This window comes from Sinocyclocheilus rhinocerous, unplaced genomic scaffold (genome assembly GCF_001515625.1).
Source record: "Sinocyclocheilus rhinocerous isolate Xijiao unplaced genomic scaffold, SAMN03320098_v1.1 scaffold1564, whole genome shotgun sequence".
Lineage (NCBI taxonomy): Eukaryota > Metazoa > Chordata > Actinopteri > Cypriniformes > Cyprinidae > Sinocyclocheilus > Sinocyclocheilus rhinocerous.
The window spans coordinates 69515-87410 of NW_015638982.1; the positions used below are offsets into that span (position 1 = coordinate 69515).

Genomic DNA, 17896 nt, shown 5'->3' on the forward strand with positions numbered 1-17896 from the left:
GCCACATCAAAGGGCTTAGCTATACAGCATGTATGGGAAAGAGATTGTGAACTTGATGAGGATATCATGAACTGGGGTAGAACATGGCAGAACGTTCTTACTTCATCAAGAAATCCAAATCACCAACTGATTCATTTTAACTTTTGTCACAGAACTTATTGGACCCCACTGAAAAGACATCGTATTGACTCTTCATTCAGCCCCTTCTGCAATAACTGTTCTGATCAACAACTTGGAGCTTTTTTTACACATGATGTGGGAATGTGAAAAGGTCAAAGAATTTTGGAATGCAGTATGTTCTGCCTTATCAAAAATTATTGAGTACCCTATACCGGTGAATTACTATTGAATGACAATTCTGCGTTGAGCTTTTCTAAGTTGCAAAAAATGGTTTGGCTTGCCGGTTTGACATCTGCAAAAGAATTGTTAGCACAACACTGGCTCCCTCCACATACTTTGGATACGTACAAGTGGCTGATGCAACTTCAAGACATTATTATGTTAGAAATAGCCACGGCTCGGGTGAATATGGCACAACTTTCTACATTACAGACCTGGACTATAGCTGCTGAGAAGATATCCAAATATATTGCACAGAACAATGACTTGGACTTAGAATGATGTGGGTGGTTTTTTTTCTTCTTCTTTAACTGAAATCCATGTTTCCTGATCCCTGTGACTTGTTCTGTTAACTCCATTATGTATTCAGTGTGCTCCCCATTGTAAAGAGACCGCAGGGTTAAGATGGGAGGGAGGGCTGGGTGATGTTGAATTGAGACGTTACTTTGCTTTCATTCTGACTTGTTTGCAAATTTAAAAAAAACAAATGCATGTGATTCTCACTTGCAAAATTAGACAAAGACAGTTTAAAGAGACAGTATGACACTCTGGTCCCCAGATATGGCTTGAGTTCCTCTAATATTAGTCTATGCAAGCATTACTAACAATGCATATTTTATGCAATCACATGCACGCCAAACTAAAGTTTACAAAGGTAATACTCACCATAATCATATATTTTATAATGCGGCTGGTGGCGACGGTGTACTCCTCTATTAACTCTGCCAAATAATACAGGCCTGCAGCTGTAAAGACAAATAGCAAATTGAGAAAAACTACAAACAGACTGTATACGTATCACTTCACTTAAAGCCTTTATGTATAATGCATTATAAAGGTATTCACCGATAGCGAGAGTAACGAAACATATCTGCACCACCAGCGACAACCAGCTGAGTAAATAAATAAACCACATCTTTTTAAAAGGGCTAGTCGAACAAATACGGGACTGGTAAACAATAAAGGAGATATGTGTCTCCGCTGCTAGGCTAACAACTGAGGTGGTCAAAGTTTCTTCTGAAGCTTCTTCAGACGTAGCGCGCAGCTGATGTGGGAGTCTGATCACAAACAGCGCCACTCAGGCTGGAGGAGGTATTGCACCGGTGAAATAACCTGAGAAATAACGCAAATGAGAGTAATGAGAATTGTGTAGTAATTCTAGAAATATTAATCAAATTAAAAATAAAATAAAAAATCTGTGTACATAGATTCCAGCTCTGCTCACTGCGAACATTTTCTGAACCAATTAGGTGCATTTATAAATTAAATTAAATTAAATTAAATAATAATATTAAATTAAATTAAATAATTAATAATGTAGTGATTCTAAAAAATATTAATCAAATAAGAAAATGTCCAGATCAGCTCTGTGAATGCACCAATTAGGTGCATTTATATATCAAATCAAATCAAATTAAATCTGTCTAGAAAGAGTCAAGCTCTGCTAATGCACCAATTAGGTGCATTAATAAAAATAATAAATAAAAAAATAAAAAAATAAATTAAATAAATAAATAAATAAATAAATAAAAAACTAATAAAATAAACTGAAAATTAAAATGAAAACTGAAAATATAAAAATTTAATCTACTTCAAAATAATAATGAATACTATAATAGTATATACACAATGCTAAAATAACCACGCATTCAATTACGTACTCCATTTAAAATGCTTTTATCAAAGAATGGGAGTGTGGAGGTCTTTGGAGAAAAGGCTGCCCTTTTCATTCCAGGTATTTCCAGATGGACGGATAAACTCACCTAAAGGCTTTGACACTGACAGCACATACAGCGACTTAGAAATATATTCGGATACTTACCTAATATGGCTGTTTTTTTACAGTTTTTATTTTTAAAATTAATAACAATCAATAACAATTTATTTACACAGACATTATGTAAAAATTTTTTTTACCAAAAACATCATATTATTCAGCCATGGTAGCTTAAAGTCTTTTAGGTTAAGTTGGCTGTTAGCTTTACACACTGTTGCATAAGTATTTGACCCCCATGTGTTGCAAGAGAAGGCCCATTTTTACTATTTGGATAAAAACTCCTCAGTTATTATTGCAGGAAACTGATGCAAGACAAGGGAAACGTGAAAGCATGTCTGGAGAAGAGTGACAATTTATTTTGGCATAATCCCAAATACAAGGCCAAAATAACAAAGTTATGGGTCAAAAATGACAAGATGGACTTGACTACTTTGATTAGAAGCCTGTATCTCAATCCAAATGATTGCTATCGTTGGAGTAAATCTCACTAACCTGAACCAATTTACCAAGAATGGCGCACAATTACCCCTAATATATTGAGATACCTAATATTACTGCTTTTACAGTTTTCATTTTAAAAATGAGTAGTTCTCTAAAATGATCTTTGTTTCATGACATTGTTTTATGTTAAAAATGACTAAAAATAGCATATTTTCCAGCTTTAGTAGCTTAAAGTAGTTTAGGTTTAATTAACTTTACATACAGTATTTGCCCCCCATGTGTTGGAAGAGATGGCCAGACTTTTCGGATAAATGCTCCTCAGTTATTATTGCAGGAGAATGACTTTTCAAAAAAGGCAAACATGAAAAAGCATCTCTGGAAAATGGCGAAAACTTATTTTGCCTTTCTTCAAATCAATAATCCCAAATTCAGAGTTAAATTAACAAGGTTGTGGATCAAAAATGACAAGATGGACTTGATTACATTGAGCCAAAGCATTGATCTCAGTCCAAATGAAATTCTCTGGTATTATATTAACATTGCAGTAGAAACCTGAACAACAAATCTACCAAGAATGACACACTATAAAACCCAGCAGGGTGCAATGCTGGTTTTATGAATATAAAACAATGTCACGTTAAAATAATTTAGAATTTTAATGCTTTAAAAATGTCAATGTCTGATTTGTAATTCAGCAAAACGAGAGAACCGATCAAAAGTCCAAATACTTGTGCATGTCAAGCATTCAAGAAATTCAATCTTTTAATGGAAGAATTCACACCTCAAAAGCACAAATGTCCAACACAACAGCAAACGCAGAATGAGTGCAAAGAAAAGACAGTGAGTATGTGCAGAAAGAATGTCTTTTATTTCTTTCATAATTCACTTTTGAATGCATGGGTCCTTGGTTTTTTCATCGCACAGTTAACAGGGTTAACGCTTTATTCAGCTTCGTGACATTTACTTTAAACAAATTCCAAGCGGCATCTGGCAGAAGGAAATAGGTGTTGAAGTCATACTTAGTTCAACATCGCGTTTCTCAAAAGTGCAGAAGGTCAGACTAAAAGACCCTCAAAACTCACTTTTCTTCCCATATAATGGACTCTGAAGCCTTTATGCGAGAGATTCTCTTCTCACGGTTCTGCTGAAGTCTCCGGAGCACCGGGGCGCTTCCACTCTCCCCCGCCCAGGGCGAAGAGCTCGAGACGGACACGGCTGCGGGTGGATCTGCGAGTGGGTGAGGAAACATCGACTTTAAGATGCAGCTCGCACAAACATTCATAACCAATCAATAAATGAAGAGGCTGCTTTTAAAGGGATAGTTCACCCAAAAATGAAAATTTGATGTTTATCTGCTTACCCCCAGGGCATCCAAGATGTAGGTGACTTTGTTTCTTCAGTAGAACACAAACGGAGATTTTTAACTCCAGCCGTTGCAGTCTATCAGTCGTCTGAAGAAACTCACCTACATCTTGGATGCCCTGGGGGTAAGCAGATAAACATCAAATTTTCATTTTTGGGTGAACTATCCCTTTAAGCGCCACTGTGAAAAAACCAATTTGGCCAATAAATCTGATAAAAAAATTTAAAAAACACACACAAGCCACTACTAAACTACTAATCAAAAATCTTTTTTATCACAAAATGTATCTTTTTACAGTAAAAAAATATCTACAAATTGTAAGATAACTTCTACTGAGAAGCAAAACTGCATATTAAAACTTGTTTTCAGAGAGTGTGTTTCAAGTAGATTTTTTAATAAATTTTTTTCAGTTACTTTAAGCATAAACCTTATATGGGTCTAATATTTTAGTTCTTATTTACTTATAAACAGCTCTGCCATTTGGAGGTTTAGCCTACTAATGAATACTAGATAAATTAAGTTTTTTAATGTTTTGTGTCTTTTTCTTTTAGATAAGTTAGTCAGTTAGAAAATAATAAATGTAAAAAAAAATCATAATAAAAAAATCTTAAATATTGTAATTTTTATAAAATATTTTAGCAGTTTAATCCTCTTTATTTTATTTTCAGAAGGCAACTGCAGAATTGAGCAATATATATATATACATATATATATATATATATATATAGTAAATATAGTAAATTCCTCTCAGTATTTTTTAAGATTGTACACATTACATCTCAGGGGATAAAAGATAAATGTATTAAAGGATAAATGAAAGAATATTTGGATAAAACATAAGTGAAAATAAAGGATAAATAGGGATAAAAGATAAATTAAAAAATCCTGGTGATTTTATAATTGTTAGATTATAATAAAAATTCAGAATTCATTGTTTTTATTTACTGTGTGCTTATTTTTTCAATAATAAACTTTAGAGCTGACCAGTTTTGTATAAGCTGAAGCACATTTAAATGCATTAGCAGTTTAAATGATGCTTTTCAGGCCTTTGAAAGAGTAAAGAGAGACATAGTATACCTTTGGGTTTGGATGGAGAAGGAGGGGTCCCTTTTTCATCCCCCATGGCCCTCCTCCTTCTCTGGAGCACCATCTGAAGCTCCGCCTCCCCAACAGTACGGCTGAAGCGTTTTTTAGACTCCACCCTTCGAGGGCCAGGCCTCCTCGTGGAAACCTGAGGTGAACCAGCCAATAAAGTTACATTAATACAATAAGCCATGAGAGATCATGCATTTTACTGTGGTTACTTAAGAGGTGTTTTCCCTAAAACTACCTTAATTATGGTCAAATCTCTAACACACGGCCCTATTATAAAATGGATGCAAACAGTAATATGATGAAACATACCAATGTTTAATAAAAAAATAACAGTGACAGTTAACGCTAAAGACTGGAGTAATGATGTTGAAAATTCAGATTTGCATCACAGGAATAAATTAAAATGTAGAATATATTCAAATAGAATATAGTTATTTTAAATTGAAATAATATTTCACAATTTTTGACTACATTTTCGGTCAAATAAATGCAGTCTTGACGAGCACCTTATATGAAAGTATATGTACTCTGTATAGCCACCTAAGTATATTTTAATGTCAACCTTGCAAGCAGCTAGTCTGAGTAATAAAAGTAATCAGTAGTCAATATTTTAAGAGATCTTATTTTACCAGCATCCCTTGCAATTCCAGCACAGCTGATTTCCGATTCTCAGACCTCTGCTCCTGTAAATGTCAATAATTTCTGATTAATGATATTTTGTCATTTCTGAACAGTTACTTTCTGAACACATAATTCGCAAGCAATGTATAAAGTAGTTAGGCATGTCACTACACACACATGAAATAGTCTCACAGTCAGATAAAATAGGAAACCTCCACATACTTTAAAATGCAACAGTAATCATGCTTGCAGGAAGACCTGAAAGACCACAATAATGTGTAATTGTAAACTAAAAACCTATATGAAATAGTGCAGTATGACTAACCTTCCATGCATTTTCATCCTCTAACACAGCCTGAAATGAAAGCAAATGTCAAATATTTATTTCTGTTTAAACAGGCCTATATTTAAGGCATGTCTATAAGGTGTATTTTGCTATTTCATTAAAAGTGTTGTCCTACTGTGTGAATCATACGTGATGCGCACATGCTCATGGGATTTTTTCTGTCACACGTTCGATTATTTTCATACAGTGCTGGCGCCTCACTGTACAATTTATGTTCAGCAAAACATGTAATAATTCACCAGTGGCAGACCCACCTGTGGCGTTCTGAGAATAGGTTTGAGAATAATGCCTTTCTTGATTCTTTCCATCATTTCATCCACAGCTCTGGCCTTCATATCCTCCGTAATTGCGGGTTCTGTGAGAAAATCAACACAGTATTCATCGAGGATGGAAGAGCAGTGCTTGCGTTCTTTGATTTAACTTCAACTTTTAAATTATTGTATTGTTTCTTCCTGTCTGCCGTGTTGATTTTGCTTTTGACATAGTACAGGTCAGATGTAAGGTATGATTGTCTTACTCGCAGTTTGAGTGGCGCTGTTTTCTCCCTTCTTTCTGTTCCTCAAAGCCTTTAATGGGCTAAAAAATACAATGGGTTTAATTTTAATGAACTTTTGAAGACTTTGCATGTGTAGTGTATTTTTATGGTTGGAATATCTCAACATTTAAAGGTGCTGAAGACTCACTCAGTGACAGCTGAAGATGGAGGAGGAGGAGGAGGAGGAGGTGGTGCTGGCGGCACCAGTGATGGTGGATCAGCTGGATTTTCCTTTGCCTCATTCAGCTGGATAGATTGAATGGAAGGAAGTTGCTCCATCTCTTTCAGTTTATCCTTGAGCAGCTTGACTAGTTGCGAAATAAGTGATTAAAATTGCAATCAAAATATCATTCATTTTATAACAAAATAATATTTTCAGTGATGGCTCTTTCAAAGCTGGAAACATAATGGAGATCTCAAGCATGTTTAATGTAAGCATCGGCTTATATTACTCAAACTGTCTCTATTTCTCCTAAAACATCCATAAAATCCTAAGTAAATGCTATAAAATTAATGTAAAAAGCAGCTTTGTTCATTTGGTCTTAGAAGAGCATAATGAAAGATGTTGTATTTCATATGGAAACTTTGATTGCAGACTTGGCCAACATGAGGTTGAGACATTGTTGAAACGTCTTTTAGATGGACATGTCCGAGATCTTTTCTCAGAAGAAAAGTCTGAGAAGCAACTCATTGAGCTGAGACCTCATGTGTGCTTTGTCTTGCCTTTAAGGGCTCTTTTATATAATATACCCCCGGTTTCACAGACAAGGCTTAAGCCTAATCCTAAACTAAAATGTAAATCTGAGCTGTTTCAACTGAAAGAAACTTGCACTGACTGATCTTAAAACATGTCAGTGCCTTTGTTTTGTCTTAAGATGCACACCAGTAATGCTTTTTTCTAAGGCATGTTTATAAAAATTACTTAAATGTCCTAATTGAACTATGGCCTAATCCTGGCTAAGCCCTGTCTAAGAAACCGGGCCATAATGTCCTAACACTTTTTCAGCATCATAATCTACACTGTAAAAAAAAATCTGTAAAATCTACGGTAAAAAAATACGGTAGCAACGTTTTAGGTTTTACGGTTTTAACTTAAATTTACAGTTAAATACCGTAATTTCATTAACTGATATAATGTTAATATACCAACCTATTTTTGTTTTTTTAAATAAGACCTACTTTCCTCCTGAAGTGCAGTTACAGATTGTTTCGAGTCTCTCAGCTGAATCTCAGTCTCGCTCCTCTCTTTCTCACTCATCTCCAGCTTTGTTCTTACTGCAGCCAGATCCTGAGCTGCTGTCTGAGACATCTGTATAGACAGATACAATTAAAGCTGATTCACAATTAAAGCTACCTCCACAACTAAGTAATTATTTAATTATTATAATAATTATTTAAGTGTAAATAAAAAGTTTGGTACAAGTATAGTGCAAATAAAAATATCTATTACTTATTTACAGTTTTTTTTTTTTATTCACCGCATATAGACAAGAGATGAAGTAAAGAACAGGATAAACTGGATCAGGAAATGATGTGATAGATTCAAACGTTTTCCAACCACATAAGCATCACAATCTGAATACACCAGACCGACACATTCACCTGGTTTTGGTAATAGAGTCGTATCTCTTCCAGAGCTTTGCAGATTTCAGTCACTTGACTCAGAGCCTGTTGTAGTTGTTTCTCATTCTCTGCATTCTGAATCTGTCTCTGGGTTTCCTGCTGTTTCACCAGCATCTGTAGGGAAAAAACAATCACTTGATCAATCAGTCTATCAATCATCCATCTATCAATCCATCTATCACCACACCAAACTTCAAATCGCTCTTCAAATGTCCAAAGTTTTCAAACTACAGAAGGTCTAAATATACTTCAGAATATTTTTTTTTTTGACAAGCCAACATTCAAAGTTCATTTTAAAGACCTTTCCAACATTTTATTTTATTTGTTGAGCTAAGCGGGCATGTTAATTATTCATGCAGCGAATTATCCGAAAAATAAAAACAAAACCTCAATAGAATTAGTTCAGTTTGGGAAACCAAAAATCAAACCATCCATTATCTCCCTAAAATTTTAGATAGCAAGAAACGTACTTGTTGAAAAGCAGAAACGGCGAGCAGGAAAGGGAAGTGCAAGTTTGTCATGTATCGGGCTGTTTGGACTCTCACTTCTCACCTCCATTCACTGCCCTTACTTGTTGAAAAGCAGAAACGGCGAGCAGGAAAGGGAAGTGCAAGTTTGTCATGTGTCGGGCTGTTTGGACTCTCACTTCTCACCTCCATTCACTGCCCTTTCGTTCGGCTTGAAGAAGAGCAGACCTAAACCACCAAACGCGACCCCTGCGGAGGTGCAATTACAAGGAAAAGCGCATGTGCTTGACGAGTAAATGGGCGCCTCTCTTTGTGTGATGACGGCCTGTATTTTCTCCCTTTCGAATTAGTACGTCATTAGGCTCTCTGTGACTGGAAAAAAACACTGAACGTGAAAAAGATGAATATGTTTTCAAAACACAGGGAAAACAGACAAACAGAAGGGGTGGCGATAAAGAATGTCATTCAAGCTGTGTGGTGTGTGGCCACACATTCAGAATGAGTTTGAGTGGTGCGCGAACCGTCGGGGGTCCCTTTCACAGGTGAAGGCCCCCTGTTGGGACCCCCATTATGTCTGTGTCTGCAAATGGGGAACAATATACACAAAGCCGACAAAAAGGAAGTGTCAAACAAGGACAGGGGTTTAAAGAGCTGCCGATTTTCAAACTGCCATCTCGATGGGTGCTAATTACCGCAGGAAGAGACGAGGGATGCAAAGACAGATGCCACTTTTAAGCGGAGATGCTCATTTAGACTGAATGAGCGCTAAACCTACTGGTATTAACAGAGCCAGCTGGACTGGCATGATCAAAGAGTGTGTGTTATCTCAATCCAGTGTTTTCATTAATGCAGGTTCACAGCTGTGAGTGTGAATTGACCGGATCCAGCCCAAATCTCCCAAGGCCCTTGTACACACTTGAACCAGTTGGAGACACTGCACTTCCTCCCATCTACTGTCTATTGATTCAGATATTGTCATGTTGTCAGCCAGGGCATGTAGGCCTCTGAGCGAGAAGTGTGTTTTTATGTCCAGATTATTTCACTGAGCTGTTAGGTAACTATCATAAGATTATGTATCAGTATCTGTTATGTTTCTTGCCATTTTAACCATTTTTTTCTTTGTTGATTATTTAAAAAAAAATTTTTTTTATGTAAATAAAACTTTGAATTACCATTGAGTATGAAATGTGCTATACAAATGAACTGGTCCTGAATCTAAAAACTTGAATAAAGTCACATGTTAATGGAGTTAAGGTGCAGCCACATTTACCGGTGCTCGGTATAGTTGGGCAAACTTCGAGAGCATGGGAGAGTAGCCTACCACAAATATATTTTTTGCATCCCTATTTGATCAAATAGCAAAAGAAAAACTCCACTATAGTGTTTTCACGACTTTCAATCAAAGGAAAAAAATCGGAGAGACTGATAAGGGCAGTCAGAAGAGAGAACTATGTCAAATTTACCGTCCCTCCAATAGACACTGCATTAGAAACACCCTCGCATTAGTGTTAACTAGTTTTTTTGTAATTTGATGCAAAGGTGATAAGATACAAGGTATAGTGTTATAAATGTAGGCTACATACATAAAAAAAAAAAAAAAATCTAAATATCAAAAACTTTCGAGGATTTACGATGCTGATGACCGTTGAGTTGAAAATCGTGTCATTTTGTGTAATTTCGCTTGTGTTCAAGTTAAGCGCACCTTTAAATTGATTTTTACATAGGCCACTGGTAACCGGTAAAATGTCGAGTCGTTACTGATTTTTTCCACACAAAAAATATCAAATAATTTATCACAATAAACCTTAAAAACCGCGCGCTCTTTTGAAAGGTCCAATTCAAACACACTTCTGCAGCGCGTGAGCGTCAGTTGAAATTCGCCAAGCGTTTCTCTGTAAAACTACGGCTCCGGGATTTCCGCAACATTTTTCTCAATAACGGACATAAAGCTGTTATGGAGAGCGGTTATCACTGGGAATTATTAAAACTTTATCGTCATAAAACTTAATGTACTTGATGAAAGGCGATCGTATTTACATCCAAACGGAAATGAGTCCACACTGAACTGAGCCGAAAGTATATCGATAAACTACTCAAGTCAAGCGAATTCAGTCAGATTTACCAAATAAAGTGCTGTTTGTCTGCCTGTCACTGCATGTGGAACAGACAGACGTTCGTCAATGGGTGAGTAGTTCGCTCCATTATTGTTTGCCGCTTTATAAAACCCTATATTGTTAAATATAGTGTATTTCCAGTGTCTGTCTTTAACCTATGATTCCATTTATAGCGAAAAAATAAGCATTGTAGTCATTAAATATTGGCTTAGTTATGAATAAAGCACAACACTCTAGTTTGTTTTTGATCATGCGTCTTCACCGCGGTAAACTAGGCTCTGCGTCGTGAATGAATACGAGACAGACTGTGTAAAAGAGATAAACATAATGCTGGCAGACTAGAGTAGAAAGGCTTCGAGACATGTAGCAGTCCAATGTTTGCTTAATATCCTGTATATTGAACTGATCCCTGCCACTTTTGATATCCCATGAACCTCTGCGAGCGGTTGGTGGTTGCTTGAAAGAATAAAATGGCCTCTTAAAGGCATTTGAAAAGTAGTAAATTAATTCATAAGCGTCTGTCTTTAACCTATGATTCCATTTATAGTGAAAAAATAAGCATTGTAGTCATTAAATATTTGCTTAGTTATGAATAAAGCACAACACTCTAGTTTGTTTTTGATCATCAGTAGCAGAGTTTATGGTGTCTGAAATCAGTTTTCTTCATACAAAAAACGTGTAATTAAGTCAGTAACTACAGTTCTTCACACACAAAACCTGTCTGTTTTTCTATGATTTGTTTCCTTTATACTGTGCGCTCTGTATCAGATCTTTGATTCTTTTACGATCTTATGATGATTTTTAGGCACTGCAGTTAAAATGCTGTTGCTGCAAATTCCCAAAAAAAGTTTTTCTGCATTGTATTTTGGTACTCAAATCATCTGTTGACTACTCGCCATACTTTACACCTAAACTGCATGGAGTCATTGCACATGATATTTCATAACATTGTGTTTGGCTTTGATGTTGAAAAAAATGTAATTATTTTACGAGGTGGCAAATAATGTGTTTCATACGGAAACAAATAATTTTTAGAAAAAAGCAAACGTGAATGTCCACCCCTAAACCTAACCATCAGTGGGGACGTAAGCAGATTGTACAAAAACTTAAGAATAAGATTGTTGCCATGAGATTGTGTTGGACCTCATATGTCAGAGCGTCCTAAACTTGTACATGCTCAAACGGTTAACGTTTATGGCTTTGTTCACACATAATACAGAACTTTTCACAGCAATGTTCTCAAGTCAGCAAACTTGAGCAGTAGCTGGTTTTGGGCATTTTGACTACTAAACAAAAACAACTGTTACATTTGCAGTAGGGCTGGACAATAATTCAATATCAATATGTATCGCGATATAATTTTTTTCAATAACGGTGATATGATTTTTAAACACATTTCCGATATTTCGATATACATTACCAGTTTCCCATACATTGATTTATAATATGATAACACAGCGCGGGTGTTTTATATGAATGTATCTCTGAAGGGAACCGACTGTCTTCAGAAATATTCCTGTGATCATACATAGGTAAATTTTCAGCATCATTACTCCAGTCTTCAGTGTCACATGATCCTTCAGAAATCATTCTAATTTGATTATCAATATTTAAAACAGTTGAGTACATTTTTTTTCAGGATTCTTTGATGAATAGAAAGATCTAAAGATCAGCATTTATCTGAAATAAAAAGCTTTTGTAACATTATACACTATTCCATTCAGTATAATTTTTATAATTTTTTGGGGAAAGAAATTATAGAGATTAATACTTTTATTTAGCAAGGATGCTTAAAATTGATCAAAAGTGATGATAAAGGCATTTATAATGTTACAAAAGATTTCCATTTCAGATAAATAGTGTTCATATCGATATCAGAATTATATCGTATCGACCGAAATTAAGAAATATATCGTGATATCAATTTTGGCCATATCGTCCAGCCCTAATTTGCAGATAATGCGGTGTGAGTGAAAGCACCTATTCAAAAGAGTACCTGGTGTGCAAACACTTCGGCATGCTGCCTGAGTCCTTGCTCCATTTCGAGCTTCTGAGACATCTCTGTAAATTCTTCTGTAACCAGCTGGGAGACTGGAGCACGAACATACAGAGAAACTACCATGAATCTTTTGATCTGAGGGTGCTCATTAATGGTAGAATATATTCAGCTGACTCGCCTCTCTTCATTTTATTCACAGTCCTGCTCTGCTTGCTGAGCTTCCTCAGAAGGGCCTCTTTCTCTTCGACCTCCAACACCAACTTATGAATAGAATAAGAGTTTGAAGTTGAATAAAATTCAATGTTTTAGAATTTTAACCTACATATAATGAAAGTAGAGCACTGACGAGACCCATAAAGATCCCTATATTGAAGAAACACTGTTAATAGTTGCCATTACCATTTTGGGGTAAAGCGTTAATTGTTTTGCCAGAAATTATGACCACAACTGTATGCATGTCTCATATGCAGACACTAGGCCATTATACCTTGTCCTTCAAATCTTCCTTCTCTTTCTTAAGAAGCTCCACCTGTGCAGTGAGTTGAATTTTTTCTCCAAGTAATCGGTCTACAGATGACTGTATTTCTGTACAAAAAGATTGCAGAAAAAAAAAATGAGCCAAAATCTTCACTTTCTCTATTCTTGGACAGGTTTATAGAAATGTATATTTTTGCTTTCAAGGCTTGTGTTATTTATAAATTAGGCTACCTCTAATTTGATTCTGACTCATGAGAAGCGGATCTTCACTGCTCTCTTCCTCAGAGACCGTTTCAGGGCTGGGATCAGCCTCGGGGTCCAGGTTTAGGATAGAGAAATTTTCTGGCATTTCTGGAATCAGGGGAAGTATGGCTTGGCTTTGCCTCTTTAATGCCTTGAAATCTTTATTCACCTGTGGGTTCAAAAGTCTCAAAGATTGAGAAAGGGTGGCATGATGACTTTTACCAATATCAGCCTCAATATCACTTGCCCCTTTATTTATTAATCCAATACGAACAATATACTATATAATTTTAAAGGTGAACAGTGTATGGCACCATTGGCCAGGCCCATAATATGCCCTTGAGTTGAACTCACTCTTAAATCAAGACTCCAGCAATGCCATTGTAGAACCATTTTTGGTTCCCTAAAGAGCCTTTAAGTGTAAGCAGTTCTTAAAATAAGCATTTTTTCTTACTGCAAAGAATTTAAAAATCAATCATTTTCAAATAAAAAAATTAAAAATCAATTTAAAAAATCAAAATAAACTTTTTCCACAAAAAAAAAAGAACCTTTTGTGGAATGGAAAGGTTCCATGGATGTTAAAGGAATAGATAAACTGACAGTTTGGTAAAAATGTACATACCCTCAGGCCATCAAAGATGAGTTTGTTTCTTCATGGAAACGTAGGAGAAATGTAGCAGTACATCACTTGCTCACCAGTGGATCCTCTGCAGTGAATGGGTGCCGTCAGAATGAGGGCGGATAAAAGCTGATAAAAAATCACAATCCACAAGTAATCCACACCACTCCAGTCCATCAATTAAGGTCTTGTGAAGCAAAAGGCTGTGTATTTGTAAGAAACAAATCCATCCTTCAAGACATTTTTAACTTCAAACTGCTGCTTCCGGGTAAAATCTGAGTCCACTATTAATAATATTGCTTTTTCCAGTGAAAACGTCATCTCGTCTGAATCAGGAGAGAAATATGCACAAATCAAGCACCTTTTATAAGCCAAAGTAGTCCAAAGCAGCTCTAAACAAACACGTGCTTGGATTTTAATGTGAGAGGACAACAAGGGATGGACTTTTCACTGCGGAACCGTCATTATGGATTGTGGACTTGTATTTTGGCCAGACTCAAATTATTAAAGTTAAAATGCTTTAATGGTTGATTTGTTTCTCACAAACATGTAGTTTTTCACTTCACAAGACATTAATTGATGGACTGGAGTGGTGTGGATTACTTGTGGATTATTGTGATGTTTTTATCAGCTGTTTGGACTCTCATTCTGACGGCAGCCATTCACTGCAGAGCATCCATTGGTGAGCAAGTGATGTAATGCAAAATTTCTTCAAATCTGTTATGACGAAGAAACAAATTCATCTACATCTTGGATGGCCTGAGAGAGAGAGTAAAGTTTTTGCAAATTAAAAATTTTGGGTGAACTATTCCTTTAAAGGTTCTTCATGGAATCATGCCAATAAAAAGACTTATTTTTTTAGAGTGTTGGATTAATGACTCAGTTTGGAGAAAGTCATAGCTTGTAATCAATATAGGGATGTGAAATAATCAACAGAACAAATACAAGCCGTTAGACTTGTGAGAAAAGAGAAGTGTTCCTACCTTCAGTGCAAAGGACTCTGCGGTCTCCCTGCACGATCGCTCAATCTGAAACTGCATCTCTAACACATCCAGCTCCTTGAGCAGTTGAGCAGACGCTGAAAGTAGTTACATAAATCACGTTTGCACATTTTCAGTGACTCTTTAAGTAGTTTGTTGCACAGTTATTCCAAGGTTTAGCCAGTGATAGTTAAGTTCTTTGTAAGCCTTTCATAGTGAGACTCTTAAATGAGTTGCAATATGAGGATATTGCAATTCCAAAAGACTCCCACTAATATCTCACCCTCCTCCATCCTTGACAGCTTTTCATTCGCCTCATCTCGCTCTTTCTCCAGAATCTCGCACTGTAGAGCAGATTGAACACAATATATAAAACTTCATTGCACAATAAGTGGGCGAAGTACTTAAGCAAGTTTTTTGTTGTTGTTGCTGCAAAAAATCATTGCATACTAGCATAACAGGACAGATTTTGAATCATTATGTGCAACTTCATATTGTTTTCGAGGATCTCACAATTGCAAATTAATTTCTCATATTGCATCTTGTAGTTGTGACAAGAGGAGGCCTCCAAAGAGGTTGATTTGATTCTCGTCCATATAGCTCTTACTATTTCTATAATATGCATTAAGAATATTGTACAAAGCAGATTTTTTTGCATTAGCAGATGACCAAAATGTGTGGCATTCAGTAGAGCTCATTGTGTAGATGATCATATCATAAATGTTTAAAACACTTATCAATACATGCTGCATGCTGTTTTACATACTTTTTTTTTTTTTTATAATGTACACTAAGAAGTGCTCTCTAATGCCATTCGCAGAAATTACCTCAATGTCTATTTCATCTTCTGAAGACAGGGTGTTCTCCTCTTCAGAATCTAAAAGGCAACAGCTGAAGTTTTCAGGTTGTTCATCTGTTTCATACACTATATTTACAGTATTAATAAAAGGCAGCCATGTTTTTGTATGACCATTTGTTTTTATTATCCAGTAGACTAAAAACAATTTTGAGAGTTTGAATGTTTAGGCAAATTTTAAAGCGAGAAAAAAAGTGAATGTATCCAACCTGAAATTCTTTCGTCTGTTTGAAGATTCCACATAATTTCTCAAGCTTCTTTTTACCATCTGCTCTTCTAGATCCCTCTGTTTCTGCGTCTGTCACTCTCTGTTTGACAGTGCACTCGGGAAGAAGAACTGAAACTGACTTCAGTGTACAGCTATGCTTATTATTATTCCGTGTAGATGATCATATCATAAATGTTTAAAACACTTATCAATACATGCTGCATGCTGTTTTACATACTATTTTTTTTTTAATAATGTACACTAAGAAGTGCTCTCTAATGCCATTCGCAGAAATTACCTCAATGTCTATTTCATCTTCTGAAGACAGGGTGTTCTCCTCTTCAGAATCTAAAAGGCAACAGCTGAAGTTTTCAGGTTGTTCATCTGTTTCATACACTATATTTACAGTATTAATAAAAGGCAGCCATGTTTTTGTATGACCATTTGTTTTTATTATCCAGTAGACTAAAAACAATTTTGAGAGTTTGAATGTTTAGGCAAATTTTAAAGCGAGAAAAAAAGTGAATGTATCCAACCTGAAATTCTTTCGTCTGTTTGAAGATTCCACATAATTTCTCAAGCTTCTTTTTACCATCTGCTCTTCTAGATCCCTCTGTTTCTGCGTCTGTCACTCTCTGTTTGACAGTGCACTCGGGAAGAAGAACTGAAACTGACTTCAGTGTACAGCTATGCTTATTATTATTCCCATTTTGTTACGTAAATTGATACAAAAGTTAATTCTACTTTGCCCTTTATGGTTAACTGAGTCATCAATGACTATTTAGAAAGGATGTGATAAAGTAACAATCATCATTTGTCGGTAGATGTGCTCAGCCCTTGTGAAAACATGGGCAGCCTTGGTTTAGTGACAGTGTTATCTGAACAAATGATTAAAAGCTATTTTAAAGCAAAATACATTTGATGATTATTTGACTTTTGCACTTGCAGTTTCCTGAAATGGTTGAATTTTACAGTGTACACTCTAAAAAATGCTGGGTTAAAAACAACCCAACTTGGGTTATTTCGCAAACCCGGTGCTGGGTAAATATTGGACAGAACACATGCTGGGTTATTTTGACCCAGCTGGTTGGGTTAAACGTTTTTACCCACCATGCTGGGTTGTTTAATTTAAGTCATCTATTGTTTAAAATTATTATATTGCTGGCTTAAAATGGGCTGGGAATTACTATAGGCAACAGCAATAATCAAAAGATGAATATGTATTATTAAGCAAGAACACCCATGGACAAAATACAAGACGAATTTATTTGGGTGAATACAGCATAGTTTACAATATTACATACATTTAAACTCATTTAACAAGCATTTTGGAAATAAAAAAGGTGCATTTAAAAGTAGCATTTTAATTTAAGTGTATTCAACCGTTCTCTGTAATCGCTTTTTACCGAAATAGTGCTAATTTGCGTGCCGGTGTGTCGCCGAAATCTAAGCCGGTGAAGGGCTGCTGTTCGCTGGGGGAACTATGAACTTCAGACCGCAGCCTTGCATCTCACTCGTAGCTGTAAGATGCCGTGACTCCATAACCTGCCCATAAACAAACAGTACTGAGATTAGAGAACATTTTAACATCAAATTAAACTAATTATAACAAATAAAATCCATTTTTGTTATGCAAGGCAAAAGGCATTTCCATCGTGTGAAACGACCGCCGCTGACGCAGCTGTCTGACACCTTGTCCTTATGTTGCGTTGCGTAAAATAATACAATTTACAGAACAGTAAAGACTTTATAAATGAAATAAAATGTATACAAACCTTTATTTCGCTGAAGAA

The 17896-nt window shown here is 35.8% G+C and overlaps 2 protein-coding genes and 1 long non-coding RNA gene across 5 annotated transcripts in view; 1 reads left to right on the plus strand and 2 right to left on the minus strand.

Annotated features, from left to right (window-relative positions):
• Nucleotides 1-1375, minus strand: part of LOC107750791 (protein TEX261-like) — a 6940-nt gene extending 5565 nt beyond the window's left edge. The window contains exons 1-2 of one of the 2 annotated variants that reach the window (XM_016566311.1): nucleotides 1186-1375; nucleotides 1006-1085 (exon numbers count right to left, since the gene is read on the minus strand). In XM_016566311.1, the coding sequence (XP_016421797.1) occupies nucleotides 1006-1085; nucleotides 1186-1255 (150 nt within the window). In that variant the 5' untranslated portion in view covers nucleotides 1256-1375. The remainder of the gene's footprint in view (nucleotides 1-1005; nucleotides 1086-1185) is intronic. The other variant, XM_016566312.1, reaches the window with a different exon arrangement.
• Nucleotides 1376-3427: 2052 nt separating this feature from the next.
• On the minus strand, nucleotides 3428-16212 carry LOC107750792 (shootin-1-like). Its single transcript, XM_016566313.1, has 17 exons — nucleotides 16105-16212; nucleotides 15867-15916; nucleotides 15323-15383; nucleotides 15043-15137; nucleotides 13429-13609; nucleotides 13208-13305; nucleotides 12899-12980; nucleotides 12718-12812; nucleotides 8120-8254; nucleotides 7697-7826; nucleotides 6666-6825; nucleotides 6500-6558; nucleotides 6237-6337; nucleotides 5962-5991; nucleotides 5645-5698; nucleotides 4998-5151; nucleotides 3428-3784 (listed from the first exon to the last, which is right to left on the minus strand). Exons 1-17 carry the CDS (start codon nucleotides 16136-16138, stop codon nucleotides 3636-3638), a joined length of 1668 nt encoding a protein of 555 aa, XP_016421799.1. The 5' UTR covers nucleotides 16139-16212; the 3' UTR covers nucleotides 3428-3635.
• Nucleotides 10459-16265, plus strand: LOC107750793 (uncharacterized). 2 transcript variants are annotated; one of them, XR_001641178.1, is made up of 3 exons: nucleotides 10459-10791; nucleotides 15860-15943; nucleotides 16176-16265. It is a non-coding gene; the product is annotated as an uncharacterized LOC107750793 (long non-coding RNA). The 2 variants fall into 2 exon arrangements; XR_001641179.1 differs by lacking the exon at nucleotides 10459-10791 and adding an exon at nucleotides 13527-13563.
• The last annotated feature ends 1631 nt before the right edge of the window (nucleotides 16266-17896 follow it).

Bases quoted from the DNA above. Each gene is read 5' to 3' on its own strand.
- LOC107750792 (XM_016566313.1), bottom strand. From the start codon at position 16,138: ATGTGGAATCTTCAAACAGACGAAAGAATTTCAG. The intron at 15,917-16,104 runs GTTGGATACATT...GTTGCCTTTTAG, and splicing joins AACAGACGAAAGAATTTCAG to ATTCTGAAGAGGAGAACACC. The intron at 13,306-13,428 runs GTAGCCTAATTT...CTTTTTGTACAG, and splicing joins GAGTCAGAATCAAATTAGAG to AAATACAGTCATCTGTAGAC.